General features: G+C 39.8%; 1 protein-coding gene across 3 annotated transcripts in view; it reads right to left on the minus strand.

The window, feature by feature from the left end:
* Positions 1-226: 226 nt before the first annotated feature.
* Positions 227-15962, minus strand: part of IGSF11 (immunoglobulin superfamily member 11) — a 135889-nt gene continuing 120153 nt past the window's right edge. For 2 of the 3 annotated variants that reach the window (XM_040484577.1, XM_040484575.1), the window contains 3 exons: positions 6351-6473; positions 5374-5524; positions 227-3532 (listed from right to left, as the gene is read on the minus strand). In XM_040484577.1, coding sequence (XP_040340511.1) covers positions 3103-3532; positions 5374-5524; positions 6351-6473 — 704 coding nt within the window. In that variant the 3' untranslated portion in view covers positions 227-3102. The remainder of the gene's footprint in view (positions 3533-5373; positions 5525-6350; positions 6474-15962) is intronic. The other variant, XM_040484576.1, reaches the window with a different exon arrangement.

Genomic DNA, 15962 nt, shown 5'->3' on the forward strand with positions numbered 1-15962 from the left:
GCTTATTAAATAGCTAGTGGTCACCATTGCATTGGTGGAAGAACAGACACAAAGATCAGTGGAACAGCTAAGGAACTCAGGAGACCCACACAAATTTGACTAAATGATTTTTTCAAAGATGCAAAAACAACTCACTGGAGGAAGGACAGCCTTTTCAACAAATGGTGATGGAGCAACTGAACTCTCAGGCATTTATCTCAGAGAAATAAAAACTTATGTTCACATAAAAGCTTGCAAAAATGCTCACAGCAGTTTTATTTGTAATAGCCAAAAATGGAAACAACTCAAATATCCTTCATACCCTTCAATAGGTAAATAATTTAACATATTGATATTATCTGTACCATGGAATACTACTCAGCAATAAAAAGGAATGAACCATTGATACATGCAACAGCTTGGATGGATCTCAAGAGTTATGCTGAGCAATAAAAAGCTAATTCTCAAATGTTACATACTACATTATTCCATTTATATATCATTCTTGAAGAAAACTATAGACATGGGTAACAAATCAGAGATTAGGGACTTGGGGAGGAGGGAGGTGGCCAAGACTATAAAAGGGTAACACAAGGGATCCTCTATCTTGATTGTGGTGGCGGTCACATAAATCTACACATGTGATAAAACTGCAGGTAACTAAACGCATGCGCCACACATACATGAGTGCATGTACAACTGTTGAAATATGAAAAAGGTTGATCGACTGTATCCATGTCAATTTGTGATACTGTATAACAGTTATGCAAGATGTCACCATTTGGAAAAATTAGATGAAGGGTATATTAGGAGTCTCTATTATTTCTTGTAACAGCATGTAAATATATAAATGATCTCAAAATAAAAAGTTACAACAAAGGAATGATCCAGTATACATGGAGATAACTTTCTGAACTGAAACTTGACAACTTCAGTTTACAAGCCATCAGTCATTTATCTACACAATACCTATTATTAGGCACTGTGCTAGGTGACAGAGATTCAGAGTGAAAAAAGCAGTCATGGACCTTGTCTTCATGAACTTCATACTGGGAAATAGAAAAATAGTGCAGTGTATGAAAGGAGCATTGCATTTTCAGTCATACACGGGGGAACTGGACTCAAATCTCTAATAAGTCAGGTAAAGTAATTTCTAGAGTACTGTATGCTCATTAAAATTATTATGAACACTACTGAACAGAATAGAAAATTCTTGTAAAGAACACTACATATAAGATCATATATTCATTAATGTGTGATAATTAATGACAACTTGTTTTTGTATGAATAAACTTTTATTGAATTTTAGATCATTAGAAAGAATAAAGAAATGCAACATAAATGCTGTCTAAACAACATCTGATAGTACCTTTTCTGTCATGGTATTTTCACTCTTCTTTAGAAAAAGTATAGACATTCATTTATTTAATTTTTTACAAAGTCAAGAACCATCACATGGAGAAAATAAGTAATGCTAATGTAAATTCAGCATTTCATCAATATTGAAATGGCTACAATGGTTAGGTTCTGAGTGTAGCCCTCCCAGAAAACAGTGTGTGCAGCAGTGGCTGGCTTCCATTTCTCCAAGTAGGTCTGAAAATCAGGAAGCCACTCCCTGTGACGACTATGCTGCAGGAAAAGAGGGCAAAAGGCATAGTGCAAAGAGGGAGTGCAAGACAACATTGGGAAAGAAATGATGCTCTTATGGAACCACGAGGTCGGCCTCATAAATAATTCAGAGAACGATTCTCGAACAAATCATTTCTGTGTTGCTTAAAGTGTGATTAAGGCAAGATAGTCCCCGATACAAGTATGCCCAGATCCACACAGCGAAAAACAGTGGGGAGTCTGTAAATTATCTGGTGAACTCCAAGGCCAGCCAAGCCAGGTAATTAATCACAGAAGGAGTCTCTTTACAGTGGTATAAAACGCATTTGGGCAAAACTACAACCCTGAGCTGTGACAAATATAGGGCAGACCCTCCCAGGAGCATACCTGAAGGCATCCCTTTTGTCTCAATCTTATCTCTTTTTCAAAAATAATTATTTCGAAAACAACAACAACAGAACAACTCCTGACCTCCCTGTACAAACCTACTAACCTCGACTTGTCAAACAAGGAGAACATTATCTGCCTCGATGCAAAAGGCATCAGGTGCTGCCCTCATTAAGAGTAACCTAGTGTGAAAGCAGGGAACCCTGGACAGCTCTGCTCTGAGCCTGCCAGGGATGCGCAAGTCCCTCGGACACAGCCCAGCTCGCTCTCCCTTGTGAGGGGCCTCCCGAAACTCTCAACAAACCTAATCACTGAATGTGCTATAAACAGTAGTCTTTTCTTTCCTAGCCCTATGCCTCTCATGTCTCTTAAAAAAAATAGTTTTCTTTTAAAAAAATATTCTTCCAGGAAATAATGAACAGTAATTGTCATGGACCTGGAACAGACCCTAGAAAAACAGACAGGCAACAATCTGTCAATACAGCAATATTCCAAATATGAAATTCATGGTTCAGGAAGGGATAAATAAATAAATATGAAGGGGCTTCTCAGAGAAGTTGCTTTTGTTTTCCCCCTTTTCTTACTGAATTTTGTGTCAAAAGCTTTTATTCTATGATACAAGAGCCAGCCCTGTTGGGACCAGTATTAACTATTTGTGCCATTAAGCCCTCTAGATAAAGAGGGAATGGTAATGATATCAGGGTTGCTCATTATTTTTTCTAAAGACAACTATATTTTTAAATAATTTCATCATTTAAACTTCAGCTGGCACTTTAGTCTCTTGAAAAATTATTAAGTTAGGCATGAATTAAAGGACAAGCCCATCTGGACTGCAGTTTGGGTTTTAAGGGCTATTCTGCTCTTATAACTTTTTCCTTGGCTTGGCACATCTTTGAGATCCAGTTTTTTGGACAGAATCTGTGGTGGGGAAACAAGTCTTCAAGATGGAGAATCCCAGTTCATTCCACAAAACTCACTGGCCAGGTAACGGCATTGCCTTTTCCTTTGTGCTTTTTACTAGTATCCTTACAAGGAAAAGTGTTTCTTTCCCAGAACTTGCTCACCCCACCCTCCCCCTGCTTGGGGCATTCCACTGATTCTTTTCTGAATACTTTATCCACTCAGGTCCTATACCAGGGACCCGGCCCGACTCTGGGCTGGCACCATGACAGGGACAGCACCAATTCGCTCCAGTGTTGCTTGGCTGACGGTGTACGAGTGTGTATGTTGAGGCTGAGGTTGCCTGCTGACTGAGCCGTTGCTCCTGGACACAACCTGTGGGGATGACCCTCTTTTGGCTGTCACTACTAGAGTCTTATGTGGAGCTGGGACCAGGTGGTTCCCATTAGCATAGATGGACGGTATATTGGCATTGCCTGAGTGGAGCAAGTCACTGAAGTGGTTGAGTGACTCGGTGTTTCTGTGAACTTTTGGATTGTTGCTCCAGTATCGACTGTTGTACGTATTGGAAGAGGTCAATGTGTTGTTCTCCGAGGAGGATATCTCGGTGTGAAATGCTTTGGCAGAAGAAGAACATTTAGGTGGAAGATCATCCTCTCTGGAAAAGAACAAAAATAAAGTTGTCATTAGGATTTACTTGAGTTTTACCCTACCCTCCTGCCAGGACTCTTTCTTCTTATGGTAAGACCAGTATGTCTGTGAAGTACAAATTCTCAGGACAAACCATACTATCATGAAAGCAAACACATTAGTCCTGGTGGCCTCAGCTTTGGCACAATCCTTTGAAACAATCCTCAAGAAAAATTTGAGGTTTCTCAATCTCCAAGGATAGAAAGGTAATGTCAAATATCTCAAAGACTGTATTTTCCAATATAACTGAAAAAAGTGTGTGTGTATGTGTATGTGTGTGCGCGCACACATCTGCGAATGTGTAAATTTTTTTTTTTTTTTTTTTTGCTCTAAATGGGAAAATAGTCCGTGAAGAAATCCACTGAGCTTGTTGCTGTAAAATGTTAGCAAACCAAGCTATGGGTGTGTGGAGTTTCAAAAAATGGTTAGAGTTGGCCTGATTTTATTGCACTTTGGAGTTTGAGAAATCACTGTAGTATGCTGATAAGTGATTTTCCTCAGTGATCTTATGCTGGGATGAAATCTATCCTTGCATACAATCTAAACCTGTAAGAATTGTTAGAGGCTAAGAGAAGTTACTAATTTAACTTAAGATGTTAACTAATTCATTTAACATTTATTGAATACCAGGCATTCTACTAGATGTTTCATGTAAAGAAAAAAAAAATACACAGCTCTATACCCCAGAAGCCTATGACAAAATGGGAGTGACAATCAATGCAAGAACTCCTTCAAGTCTGAAACACTGGACAAGGGACTAAAGTAAACATCTGTGAGGAGGTGATGCCTCGACTAATCTTGAATCAGATCAAAGAATTTACCAGAGAGATGGATGAAAAGGAAAGGAGTATGGTCCAGGAAGAGGGTGGAGGCTTGAGCAATGACGCTGAGGCATGAGAGAATACAGAACAGACTGGAACACCAAGGATCACAGAAGTGGTGAGAGAGGACCAGGGAAGCAGGGGAGGGTCAGGTCCTGAAGGGCTGTGTGTCACACTAAGTAGGCTAGCGTCATTAAAGCATTCTCAACTAGGATATGATGTGATGCAATGTGAGACCGAGTTTGTACTCCCATATCCCAAGAGCCAAGAGTCACTTTTCTTTAAAGATGATTTTCACATTGTTTTCTGAAGTTATTCATATCCTTGACTGAACTGTCTCCTCACACCAAGCCATATTGCTTTGGCCTCGCTGTGTACACACGGACAGGTATAGTCTTGTGGTGTTCCTTCTAGCTTCTATTATAAATGCCAATGTCAAACACATTTTTTTCATGTTTATTTATCTATTTTGAGAGGCAGAGAGAGAGAGAGAGTGAGAGAGAGTGCACAAGCAGGGGAGGGGCAGGGAGAGAGGGAGAAACAGAGTCCCAAGCAGGCTCTGCACTTTCAGCTTAGAGCCTGACATGGGGCTCAGTCTCATGAACCATGAGATCATGACCTGAGCTGAAATCAAGAATCTGGACTGAGCCACCCAGGTGCCCCTTAAACACATTTTCTAAAGTAACTTTTCTACTGTCACAGCCACCTACCCCTTCCTATCTTGGAGATACAGGAGGTGAGGGAGGTCTAACATGTGCCCTCCTGGTTGGGCACATGTTAGACCCTCTTCCTCTCTCAAGATGCAGTAAGAAACTCTGAATAGCATCATGAGGAAAACTGATGTAACATACAAGGAAAAAATATTATTTGGCCATGTTAACTGTCTTGGCCATCACGGTCATTGGATTAGCAAAGAAATCTTAGCTGCCAAAAATTGATACACATTACAGACACTGGCCATGAAGGACAAATTATCTGACAAACAAACCTTATTTCATTAGGAATTTCTTCTTCCTCCTCCTCTTTGTTTTTGCTTCTCCAGTAAAAGAATGCCCCTAAAATTAGTGCAATGCAAAAAATGATAATAACTGCACCAGTGCCAATGGCTCCAGCTATTAGTCCAATGCTCCTGGGCTGGGCTGCAAAATATATTTAAGGCAGATTTAAAGAACAAAAAAAGAGAGAAAGAGAGAGAGAGAGAAATAGCATATACTCATGCAACTTTATAAACATAAAAGTTCACTATAGAACCTTCTTAAAATGAACAAAACTGCCTAAAGTATGACATCCGTATAAACCTCAGTTAACTTTCTGTGTCCTGGGTGGCTAGAACTAACTGACACATGGTCGGCTCACAAACACTTTCTGAATAAATGAACATCACAGGACTCACCACTTCGGCAGAGCAACTCCTAGAAACTCCTAGAGCAGAACAGGCAACCGATGTTCACCTGCTTGATCTGCCCAAAGGAACCCTGGCAGTCAGCAGGCTCACTGTCACCCCAGCCCAACCCCATCACTACATTTTGTAACTGGAATTCAAATAACCCAGAATTCTCATCTAAAGACAACATTTCTGCACCACTTATTTGTGACCTGGCCACCTAACAGTTAAGCAGATGTAAAGGGATTAGGAGAAAATACAAAAAGGTCTTGTCGTGGCCATAAGATCACTGTTAAGTTTTTATAATGTCTACAGCACTATGCAATCACTTGAAGACAAGTGACTGACTTGATTCTCACAACCCGGAGGAGAAAGGCATTCTGTCGTAAAGAAGATGTCACCTTGCTGAGGCAGAAAAGTATACTAATACATTTATAAACTACTTTAATAATAAAACCAGAAGAATTTATATTTAATCTTCAAACCACCTAAAAACAATTAAGAGAAACTCTTCATTTCTGGTTTAACAAAGATCTTGGTGTTCCAGATAGAGAGGAGACATCAGAATTTTATGTACTTACGTGAAATAACCTGGAGATCCAAAAGGCAGGTGCTGGTTCCAATGGCATTAGAAGCCACGCACTGGTACAAGCCTGAAGACAGAGCACTGATGTTCCGGATGGTGACTGTCCCCTGGACCTGGTCTGTCACAAATATCATAATCAAATGAGCAGTTAGGGAAAAAAAAATAAGAAAACCAAAGAAATCAGCAGAAGACTATAAAAATAAACACTGAAGAGCTATCATAGCCTTTTCTGAAGAGCTTTTTTTTTCGTTCATGAAAATACTAAAATCACATCACGTTAAAGACCGGAGATATGGAGGACTGTCCTAAATAAGGGCAATCTTACAACTTAATGTGTAGATTGGCATGAGGTCCTACATGTGAGCAGTCTTCCCTGAGGAAACAGTAGCTAATGCTATCCTAGAGAACTTCTGGTCAGTAACACCAAATTTTAATTCTGAGGAAATGCAATAACATAAAGAAGGAGTTAAACTCATTGCATTAATGTTCACTGTATATGTGATGGAGAAAATACGCACTCTGTGCTCACGGGTGTAGACTGTGACTTCTAACAACTATTTTAAGTGTGTAAGTCCAGCTCCTCCACAAAGCAGACACACAGAGACAAGCCAAAGGTTTAGTGGAAGAAATTCTGGTAAAGGAAATGGAGAGGCAGCTGGAGAAGGTGGGAGAGCCTCACTGCAATGCAGGTCTGGCCTCTGTGAAGAGGAGAGAGAACGGAGGTCCAAATGAGGGGCATCTCAGATCGCAGCACAGTGTTTCGGAAGTTTCCATCAGGCTGACGGGGAGGCCCTGAGCTAAAGTAACTGTTAAAGGAGTCCCACACCTTGCAGGAAGAGCCCTGCGTTAGCAGGCCCACTGTGTCCAGTTACTGCCTGGGAGCAGCCCAGGCAAAACGTGGTCTGAGTGCAAAGCTGGTGGGTTCTGGAGGAAGTGCTTGGAGCTGTTAAGTCAATTGTGTCCCCACAGCAGGAGATAAGCAGTGCATTTTCAAGACCATCACACTGATATCACCAAGAACGTTTTCAGTAGTCCACATTTTAGTAATTCATCAACATTAGCATAGATTATGTATTCCTTGTAAATAAAATATAAATTACAGTAATAATAAAAACTATAATTAATAGTTGTTATTACTATGTGCCAACCACTTGTTAAACTTTTATATGTACTACCTTAGTCTTCACAAGGACCCTATGAGGTATTATTATTAATCCCATTGAACAGGTAAGGAGACTGAGGCTTTAAGTGAGTAATAAGATTACTCAGCTAGTCACACAGAATTCGAATTAGATGGGAGGCTGTCTTACATCTAAGCTCTACGCTTCACTGCCTCCTTTAAGCAGAACCTAACACATCCAGTAATCTCAACCCCTCAAAATAGCTGCAAATTTAGGAATAAGTAGAAAGCATCCCAATGGCACATTTCTGGCACAAAGTCCGTATATTCCTAGGGCAACACTTGGAGCTACCTCTACCCTGGGCTATTTTTACATGAAACTTAACATTCTCTTGTTTCTGCTGGCAATCCTCATTTCTATCTAGATCAAAGGCAGAAGCAGAGAAGAGGAATCAGCAAAAGCAGACCTAACCACAGCACACATGCATTTATTGGTTAAATCATTTAAGAAAAATATTTACTAAGTGCTTTTCTGGAATTAACTTAAAAAAATAAGCAAAGGAAAGGACTCTTTTTAGGGTTTTGTTTTTGTTTTTTAATGGGAACTTTTAAAGAGTCAAATCCACATTATACAGATACCTTACTTATGAAGAGTCTGGACATTTGAATTGTATTACACACACCAAGTCAATATATTTGGTGGTTACCTGATTTGCACTTGTGTATTATTTCCTTTTCTTTAAAACAAATAAACAAACAACTCTGAGGGCTACCAATGTGTAAGAGCCCGTCAGTGAATTCACTCAATACTTGGGCCAGTCAGGGAGGAAACTGCTTTCTCCTCCTGTGTTTTCTACTTGATTTCCCAAGCCTTCATTAAATGCCCCCCTCATATGTGCTCTTCAGCACCATGTGTTCTCTAGTGCTGGCGCTTAACCTCATTTGTTGTCTCGTCTTGCCTATTTGTCTCTTTTTTTTTAATTTAAAAACAGAATTTTTTTAACATTTATTTATTTTCAAGAGACAGAGAGAGACAGTGAGAGGGGGGAGGTGCAGAGAGAGAGGGAGACACAGAATCCAAAGTAGGCTCCAGGCTCTGAGCTGTGAGCGCCGAGCCCGACGCAGGGCTCGAACCCACCAACAGTGAGATCATGACCTGAGCTGAAGTCAGAAGCTCAACCGACAGAGCCAGCCAGGTGCCCTGGAGCCTATTTGTCTCATTAAAAGAAGGGGCTGGGTTTGTCTTGTTCATAATTGCATCATCATCCTTAGAAATTACCCAGCATGCAAGAAGGTGTTCAGTAGATAAAGGAGCTACCTTCTCTTCAGTGTCCACTGTGTACCATATGCGGGGTACTAAGAGTTTTACATATGTATTACTGAATTGTCTAAATCCTAGATTTTGTACAAAGAACAAAATGATGGTTACCTGAGGGGAGATGGGTGGGGGGATAAGTGAAATAGGTGAAGGGGGGGTAAGAATACACTTATCATGTTGAGAGCACTGAGTAATGTATGAAATTGTTGAATCACCATATGGAACACCTGAAACTAATATATAAAACTGTATGTTAACTATACTGGAAATCAAATAAAAAACTAAAAAAAAATCCTAGGTTTTATATTCCCTACTTTTCAAAGACAAAAAGCTCAGAGAAGCTATGCAGTGTGCCCAATATTACACAGTACAGAAGTAGCAGCAATCTATAAAATCAGGTCTACCCATGCCCAAAGCACACAGGCACCATACATATACTTGGTTTTCTAGTAAGACATTTTAAACCACTATGGGGTGCAGCTATAAGATATTTCCTGACAATGCAATGTTCCATTGCTGCTAGTATTAAACTAAGCCATCTGCCTAACTCCACCTTCAATACATTACCAGATGTCACCATGCAAGAAAACCATAATCTCTGGACAACTAGTCCCACAATTCCACACACTGTGGTGCTGTTTTCGTAAGCCCTAAAATTCTAGGAATTTGATCAGTTCACACAAAACCACTAATTTTGTTGACATTTTCATAGAGATAATTTGGGAAACTTTTCACAGCTGCTCTAAGCAGCATTCTGGCATGTAGAAAGAGGTAAACTTTAAAGATTCTTGCTTTACAAGGTTATTTTTAAGAGGTGAAGTCACTGTTCTTCCTTTTATCTCTATAAACATAGACACCAAGAGCAGACTGATAGAAGAAAGTATTCCTAACTGAGGCTGACGTGCCATGCTAGAGCTAACTCGGGATGTAATCAGGGAAGGAGGCACATTGATAAGAGGGGATTAGCCAGAAGTAGGACAGGGCTGTTTGTGCAGTCAAGGCAAAGAGGAGACAGGAGCCCCTCCTCGGCAAGCATCAGGCTACTTCCAGCCATGAGCACAGGGCTCTTTCCCGAGTGAAAAGGACTAATTCCCCAATTCAATCTGTCACTTTGCTTGGCCTGCTCTGGTTCAGAAGTAATTTGTAGAACTGAAGTTAGGAAACAAATGTTCTTATGATCTTTCTTTCACAAATAGGTAAAGTTCCACTGTGTGGAACCACAGTTTGGAAAGCACACATGACATCCCAGCCCACTGTCAGTTCGCAGCCTACACCAGATCCCACACAAACTATGCAGCTGGACTAGGGTGCCCAACAGACATGTGTCCATCTGTCTCCACGTCCATCCTTTCTCCTTAGGCTCAGAACCATTTCTGTCACTGCCCGGGAGATGATGCACTGGCTAAGTGCATGTGTTCTAAGCTTAGACAGCCTGGCCTGGGATCTGCCCTACCACCTACTAATTTCATCACGTATGACATGGAGCTACTAACACACCTTCATCCCAGGGATTACTGTGAGGACGAAATGAGGTCATGCATGCAACAGGCATAGTATAGTGCCTGGTAATGCTTCCATGGGGGAACTCTGTCCTGGCATTGCGTGGGAAACACATATTTTTCTGAATCATAAGAAAAATCGGTCAAGACATTAGGAAAATGTCAGATGTCTCCAAATTCCCAACAGATGTTAAATACTCAGGATTTGAGGTTGAGAGACAGAGATTCCTAATCATGAATTAGTCTATATTTTTATACGATGTATGTACTTTGGAACAATAATGAGTGACCATAATAACAATCATTTCTCATAAACATTTCAGAAGTATCCTATAAAAAAAAATAACAAATGCATGATTTCTTCTTATTTGAACCAACTATTATGACAAAATTATATATCTCAATAATATGTAAAAATTATTTCAATCTGATACATCTGATAACAAAAAATAGTAAAAAAAGGGAGAAATATCACAAAATAAATGAAAAATTGAAATCTACTTACAAATTCAAAGATAATACCACATATACTTCATATTTAAACTGTCATTTTAAAAGAAAATTTTAAAACACTATGAAGGGGTGCCTGGGTGGCTCGGTTGGTTAGGCATCCAACTTCGGCTCAGGTCATGATCTCGCGGTTTGTGAGTTCGAGCCCCACGTCGGGCTCTGTGCTGACAGCTCAGAGCCTGGAGCCTGCTTCCGATTCTGTGTCTCCCTCTCTCTTTGCCCCTCCCATGCTCATGCTCCGTCTCTCTCTGTCTCTCAATAATAAACGTTTAAAAAAATTTTTTAATAAATAAATAAAACACTATGAAGCCTTAAGTGTCCTATCTGATAATCTCAATTTTTGTTTCATGTCAAATTTTCCAGACATAGAAAATTTTATTTTTGTGTTGATGTTGGTTGAATTAAGGTGTAGATGGAAAAGGAACAGAGAAAGAATCTGTCCCAAATAAGAAAATATCCAAAGTACCTTCAAGGCACACATTAGGATACATGCTGCTTCATATTAGCTCATTTTTTAACTTAACGATGAAAATATTTTGTGTCTGCTCTACTTTGGCTTTGTGATTGAAACAGATATTGCTTTTGCGAATTCAGATCTTAAACTCATTTCTGATTCCATGTCCATGTATTTCCACACCAACATTTCCATGTTCTTTTCTTTGCATTTCCATTATTGAAGTATTTACAAACAACTGTAGTTTACAGAAAATATTCAAACACTGGAAAACAACGATGACTATTACTGGGCAATATACAAATAACGCAATATTTGGAAACCCCCAGTATTATAACATTGCATAGAATCACACATCAAAATTACCAAGCTAAGGATTTCTTTTGCTTTTAAAACTTGTTGTTTCCCAGAATACCACTCACACAGCATTTGTATAAAATATACTATGTATATAAACCTACTAATATTTATTTGCAAGAATGACTCACCATTAGCAACAGACTGGGGCATGAACACACAGTTATAATGTGGCAGCTGCTACAAGCAAGATGAGTTAGATCGTGACTGCTTCTCTCCTACACACTTCTGTCCAAGTTCCCAGAAATGTTGACTCTGAGTGTTCTTGTTTTTAAGTGGACATCAGTGGATTCTTTTGAACCAATGTCTCTGTGTTGACTGTTAAACTTTAATTCTCAAAGGAGAATGGTACTGATAATGTTACCTGTTAACATTATTTCAGTCCCAGGTCTCAGAGGATTATTAACTCACTCAGCACCTTCCTTAAACAAATCTCTTTAAGTATTCCTTCTCTGAGTTAATACAGTTGTTATTCATTCAATGGGCCTAAGACATAAATCTAAGTAAACTCTGACTCTTCTCCCGAGTCCCATGCCTTAATGATTTTTGTCTTCTTTCTTGAACCCCACTCTCCCTCCATTCCTGCTCCATCCCCATCATGAGGGTCTTAGTTCTGGCCCTCTCTGTATTTTTTTAATGGGGGATGGTGGGGGAGAGACAGAGAGAGTAGGAAAAAGAGAATCCCAAGCAGGCTCTGTGCTATCAGCATGGAGCCCCATATGGGGCTCAATCCCAAGAACCATGAGATCATGACCTGAGATGAAATCAAGAGTTGGATGCTTAACTGACGGGAGTCACCCAGACGCCCTCTTCATTTCTTGATGGAGCTATTCTCAAAGTCTCCCACCTACAACCAGGCTATCAAATTCACACCCTGACTGCTGAAGTTGTTTCTAAAATGCAGATCTGGGGCGCCTGGGTGTTAGTCGTGGGTGCCTGGGTGGCTCAGTCAGTTGGGCGTCCGACTCAATTTTGGCACACATTGTCTCACCCTGCATCAGGTTTGGTGCTGAGCATGGAACCTGCTTGGGATTCTTTCTCTCTCCCTCTCTCAGCCCTTCCCCCACTTGTGGGTGTGCGCACCCCTTCTCTCTCTCAAAAAAAATCAACATTTTTTTAAATTTACATTTATTTTTGAGAGACAGAATGAGACAGAGCATGAGTGGAGGAGGGGCAGAGAGAGGAGACACAGAATCCGAAGCAGGCACCAAGCTCTGAGCAAGCATTCAGCACAGAGCCCGATGCGGGTCTCGAACCCACAAACCGAGAGATCATGACCTGAGCCGAAATCAGACGCTTAACTGACTGAGCCACCCAGGTGCTCCAATAAAATAAACATTTTAAAAAATAAAATAAAATGCAGATCTGGATATCCTCTCTTGCTTTATAAATGCCTGGGAGTACCCACAGTCTCAAAAACAACATCCAAACTCCTTGAATGTTATACAATACCCTGCACAATCTGGAGGTGAACTTTCCAACCTCCTCTCTCACCAAACCCTCATGAATCTTTATGTCAGCTTCACAGCTTTTCTCATTTAAGAGCATCAAAATTTTACGCTTGCAAGATTTTACATGCATGGCTCCCTCTATTAATATTTTCCCCTTTTACCTGGTAAAACTTCTACTGAGCCTTTAAGATCCTTTTCTTTTTGGAAAACTCTTTCCCTATAAAGTTCTTCCTAGACTCTTCAGGGAGAATAAGTGTGAACAGGAAACTTTTTTATAGCATTCAACATGCACTACTACAATTACCTCTCTAGATCTGTCTTCCCCTTAGACAGTGAGCCCTAGAATAAAGACACATCTCTATGTTTTTATTTCTCTACTTTCCCAAGTATCCCCTGAAGTAGCTGCACAAATAAGGGTTGTGACAGTGTGTGTGTGCGCACACGCACACACACATATTTTAAAAACAGGTGAACAACTGTACAGACAAATGAATACAGTTGTGACAATTGCTGGTATTTAATTTTTAAGGAAGAGGATGTACTGAACATTTCACAGAACTTGCTTCTTTATGTCAGAGGGCAAAAAGAAAGAGGAAAGCTTTGCCTGAAGTCAGAATAACAGCATGAAAAAGAAGAAATAAGCACCTATTTATTCAGCAACTGAAGTGGTTAGAAACTTTTCTACTCCCCATGAAATAATTATGGAAACACTCACTGGGAAGGGAATCGGCAGTGGCAATTCAAGGAGAATCAAGATTCCTGAGGCTTCAAACATGGCAAAAGAATGGGAGTGCTTTCTACTTGGACTTTGGGCAAATCTGGCATCCTCGGGGTGCCTGGTAACATGACAGTGTTGGACGACAGTGATGTTTAAGACACTCTCCTGCTCCATCTATGACCTCCATACTAAGTTCTGCAGAGTTCTCAAGCAAGCAGCACACAGAAGACTTAATCACCTCTTTTCACTGTATTAAATTATGAATGGATGAGGACAACAGAGGATTCCTTAGGAACAATAAAGGAAAAATGCATGATTTATTAAAAAAAAAACTGAAAAAACCTCACAACACTGAAATAATCAGAAGTTATGGAGAAAGGGTATAAGAAAAAGCTTGGTCAATAAAAATCATAAAATATTAGAAATTATTCTAACCATATCCATTATCACAATTAATATAAATGATTTCAATCAATCAAAGAAGAAAGCTCTCAGATTGCAGATTGAAAACTGAATTAAATCTAGACATATGCTACTTACAAATAATACACCTAAAACATAAAACATGGAAACCTGAAAGTAAATGAACCATAAAATAGAAACATACCAGCAAGAATTAATCAAAGAAAGCTACTGTCGGGATTTCAATAATAACCAAAGTAAGGCAAAAATGCATATTGGGGCACCTGGATGGCCCAGTCAATTAAGCATCCGACTCCTGATTTCAGCTCAGGTCATGATATCACAGTCTGTAAATTCAAGCCCTGCATCGGGCTCTGTGCTGATGTTACAGAACCTGCTTCAGATTCTCTCTCTCCCTCTCTGCTCACACACTCTCTCAAAATAAATAAATAAACTTAAAAAAAATTAAATTCATATTATAAATAGAAACTCAGTGAGATAGAAAACCCTCTGTAAGTACCTAATTGATACAGGCTGAGGATAGGTTAAAAAAAATTGGCATAATTGCAAGAACAAATTGAGAAATCCACAACCCTACTCTGTGATTTTTAAACACATCTCTCTCATAAAATAACTGAAACAGATAAGATGTTGGTAAAGATATATAACATTTGAATCAAGTTTCATATTATATATACAGCCATAACTTGTTTTGTTGTATTTCACAGATACTGCCTTTATGAATTGGTGGTCTGTGGAAACCTTGGGTTGAACAAGCCTATCAGAACCGTTCTTCAAGAGTATCTGCTCACTTTGTGTCTCTGTGTCACATTTTGGTAATTCTCACAATATTTCAAACCTTTTCATTATTATTTCATTGGTCATGGTTACCTTTGATGTTATTGTAATTATTTAGTGGTGCCATGAAGTGCACCCAGATAAGACAGCAAACTTACTGGATAAATGTATGTGTGTGTCGACTGCTCCAATGACTGGCAATTCTCCCCTCTCACTCCCTCAACCCCAGGTCTCCCTATTCCCTGAGACACAACATTACTGAAATCAGGTTAACTAGTAGCCCTTCAAGTGTTGGCCTCTAAGTGTTCAAGTGAAAGGAAGAGTCACATGTCTCTCCCTGAATCAAAAGCTAGAAATGATTACGTTAGGTAAGGGAGGCATGTTGAAAGCCTAGACAGGTCAAAAGTTAGGCCTCTTGCACCAAACAGTTAGGCAAGCTGTGAGTGAAAGGGAAAACTCCTAAGGGAAGTTAAAAGTGCTACTCCAGTGAACTCATGAATCATAAGAAAGCAAAACAGTGTTACTGCTGATACAGAGAATGTCTGAGTGGTCTGGACAGAAGATCAAACCAGCCACAACATTCCCTTAAGCAAAGCCTGATTCAGAGCAAGGCCCTAACTCTCTTCAGTTCTGTGAAGGCTGAGGAAGTGAGGAAGCCGCCGAAGAAAAGTTGGAAGCTGGCAGAGGTTGGCTCATAAGGTTTAAGGAAAGAAGCCGTCTCCATAACATAAAAGTGCAAGATGACGCAGCAATGCTGATGTAGAAGCTACAGCAAGTTGTCCGGAAGATCGAGCTAAGATAATTAATAAATGTGGCTATACTAAACAACAGATTTTCAGTGTAGTCAAAATGGCCTTCCAATGGAAGAAGATGCTATCTAAGACTTTCATAACTAGAGAGAACTCAATGCCTGGCTTCAAAGCTTCAAAGAACAGGTTGACCCTCTTATTAGGGGCAAAGCGACTGATGGTTTTAAGCTG

The sequence above is a fragment of the Herpailurus yagouaroundi genome, unplaced genomic scaffold (genome assembly GCF_014898765.1).
Source record: "Herpailurus yagouaroundi ecotype Mexico unplaced genomic scaffold, PumYag 162, whole genome shotgun sequence".
Classification (NCBI taxonomy): Eukaryota; Metazoa; Chordata; class Mammalia; order Carnivora; family Felidae; genus Herpailurus; species Herpailurus yagouaroundi.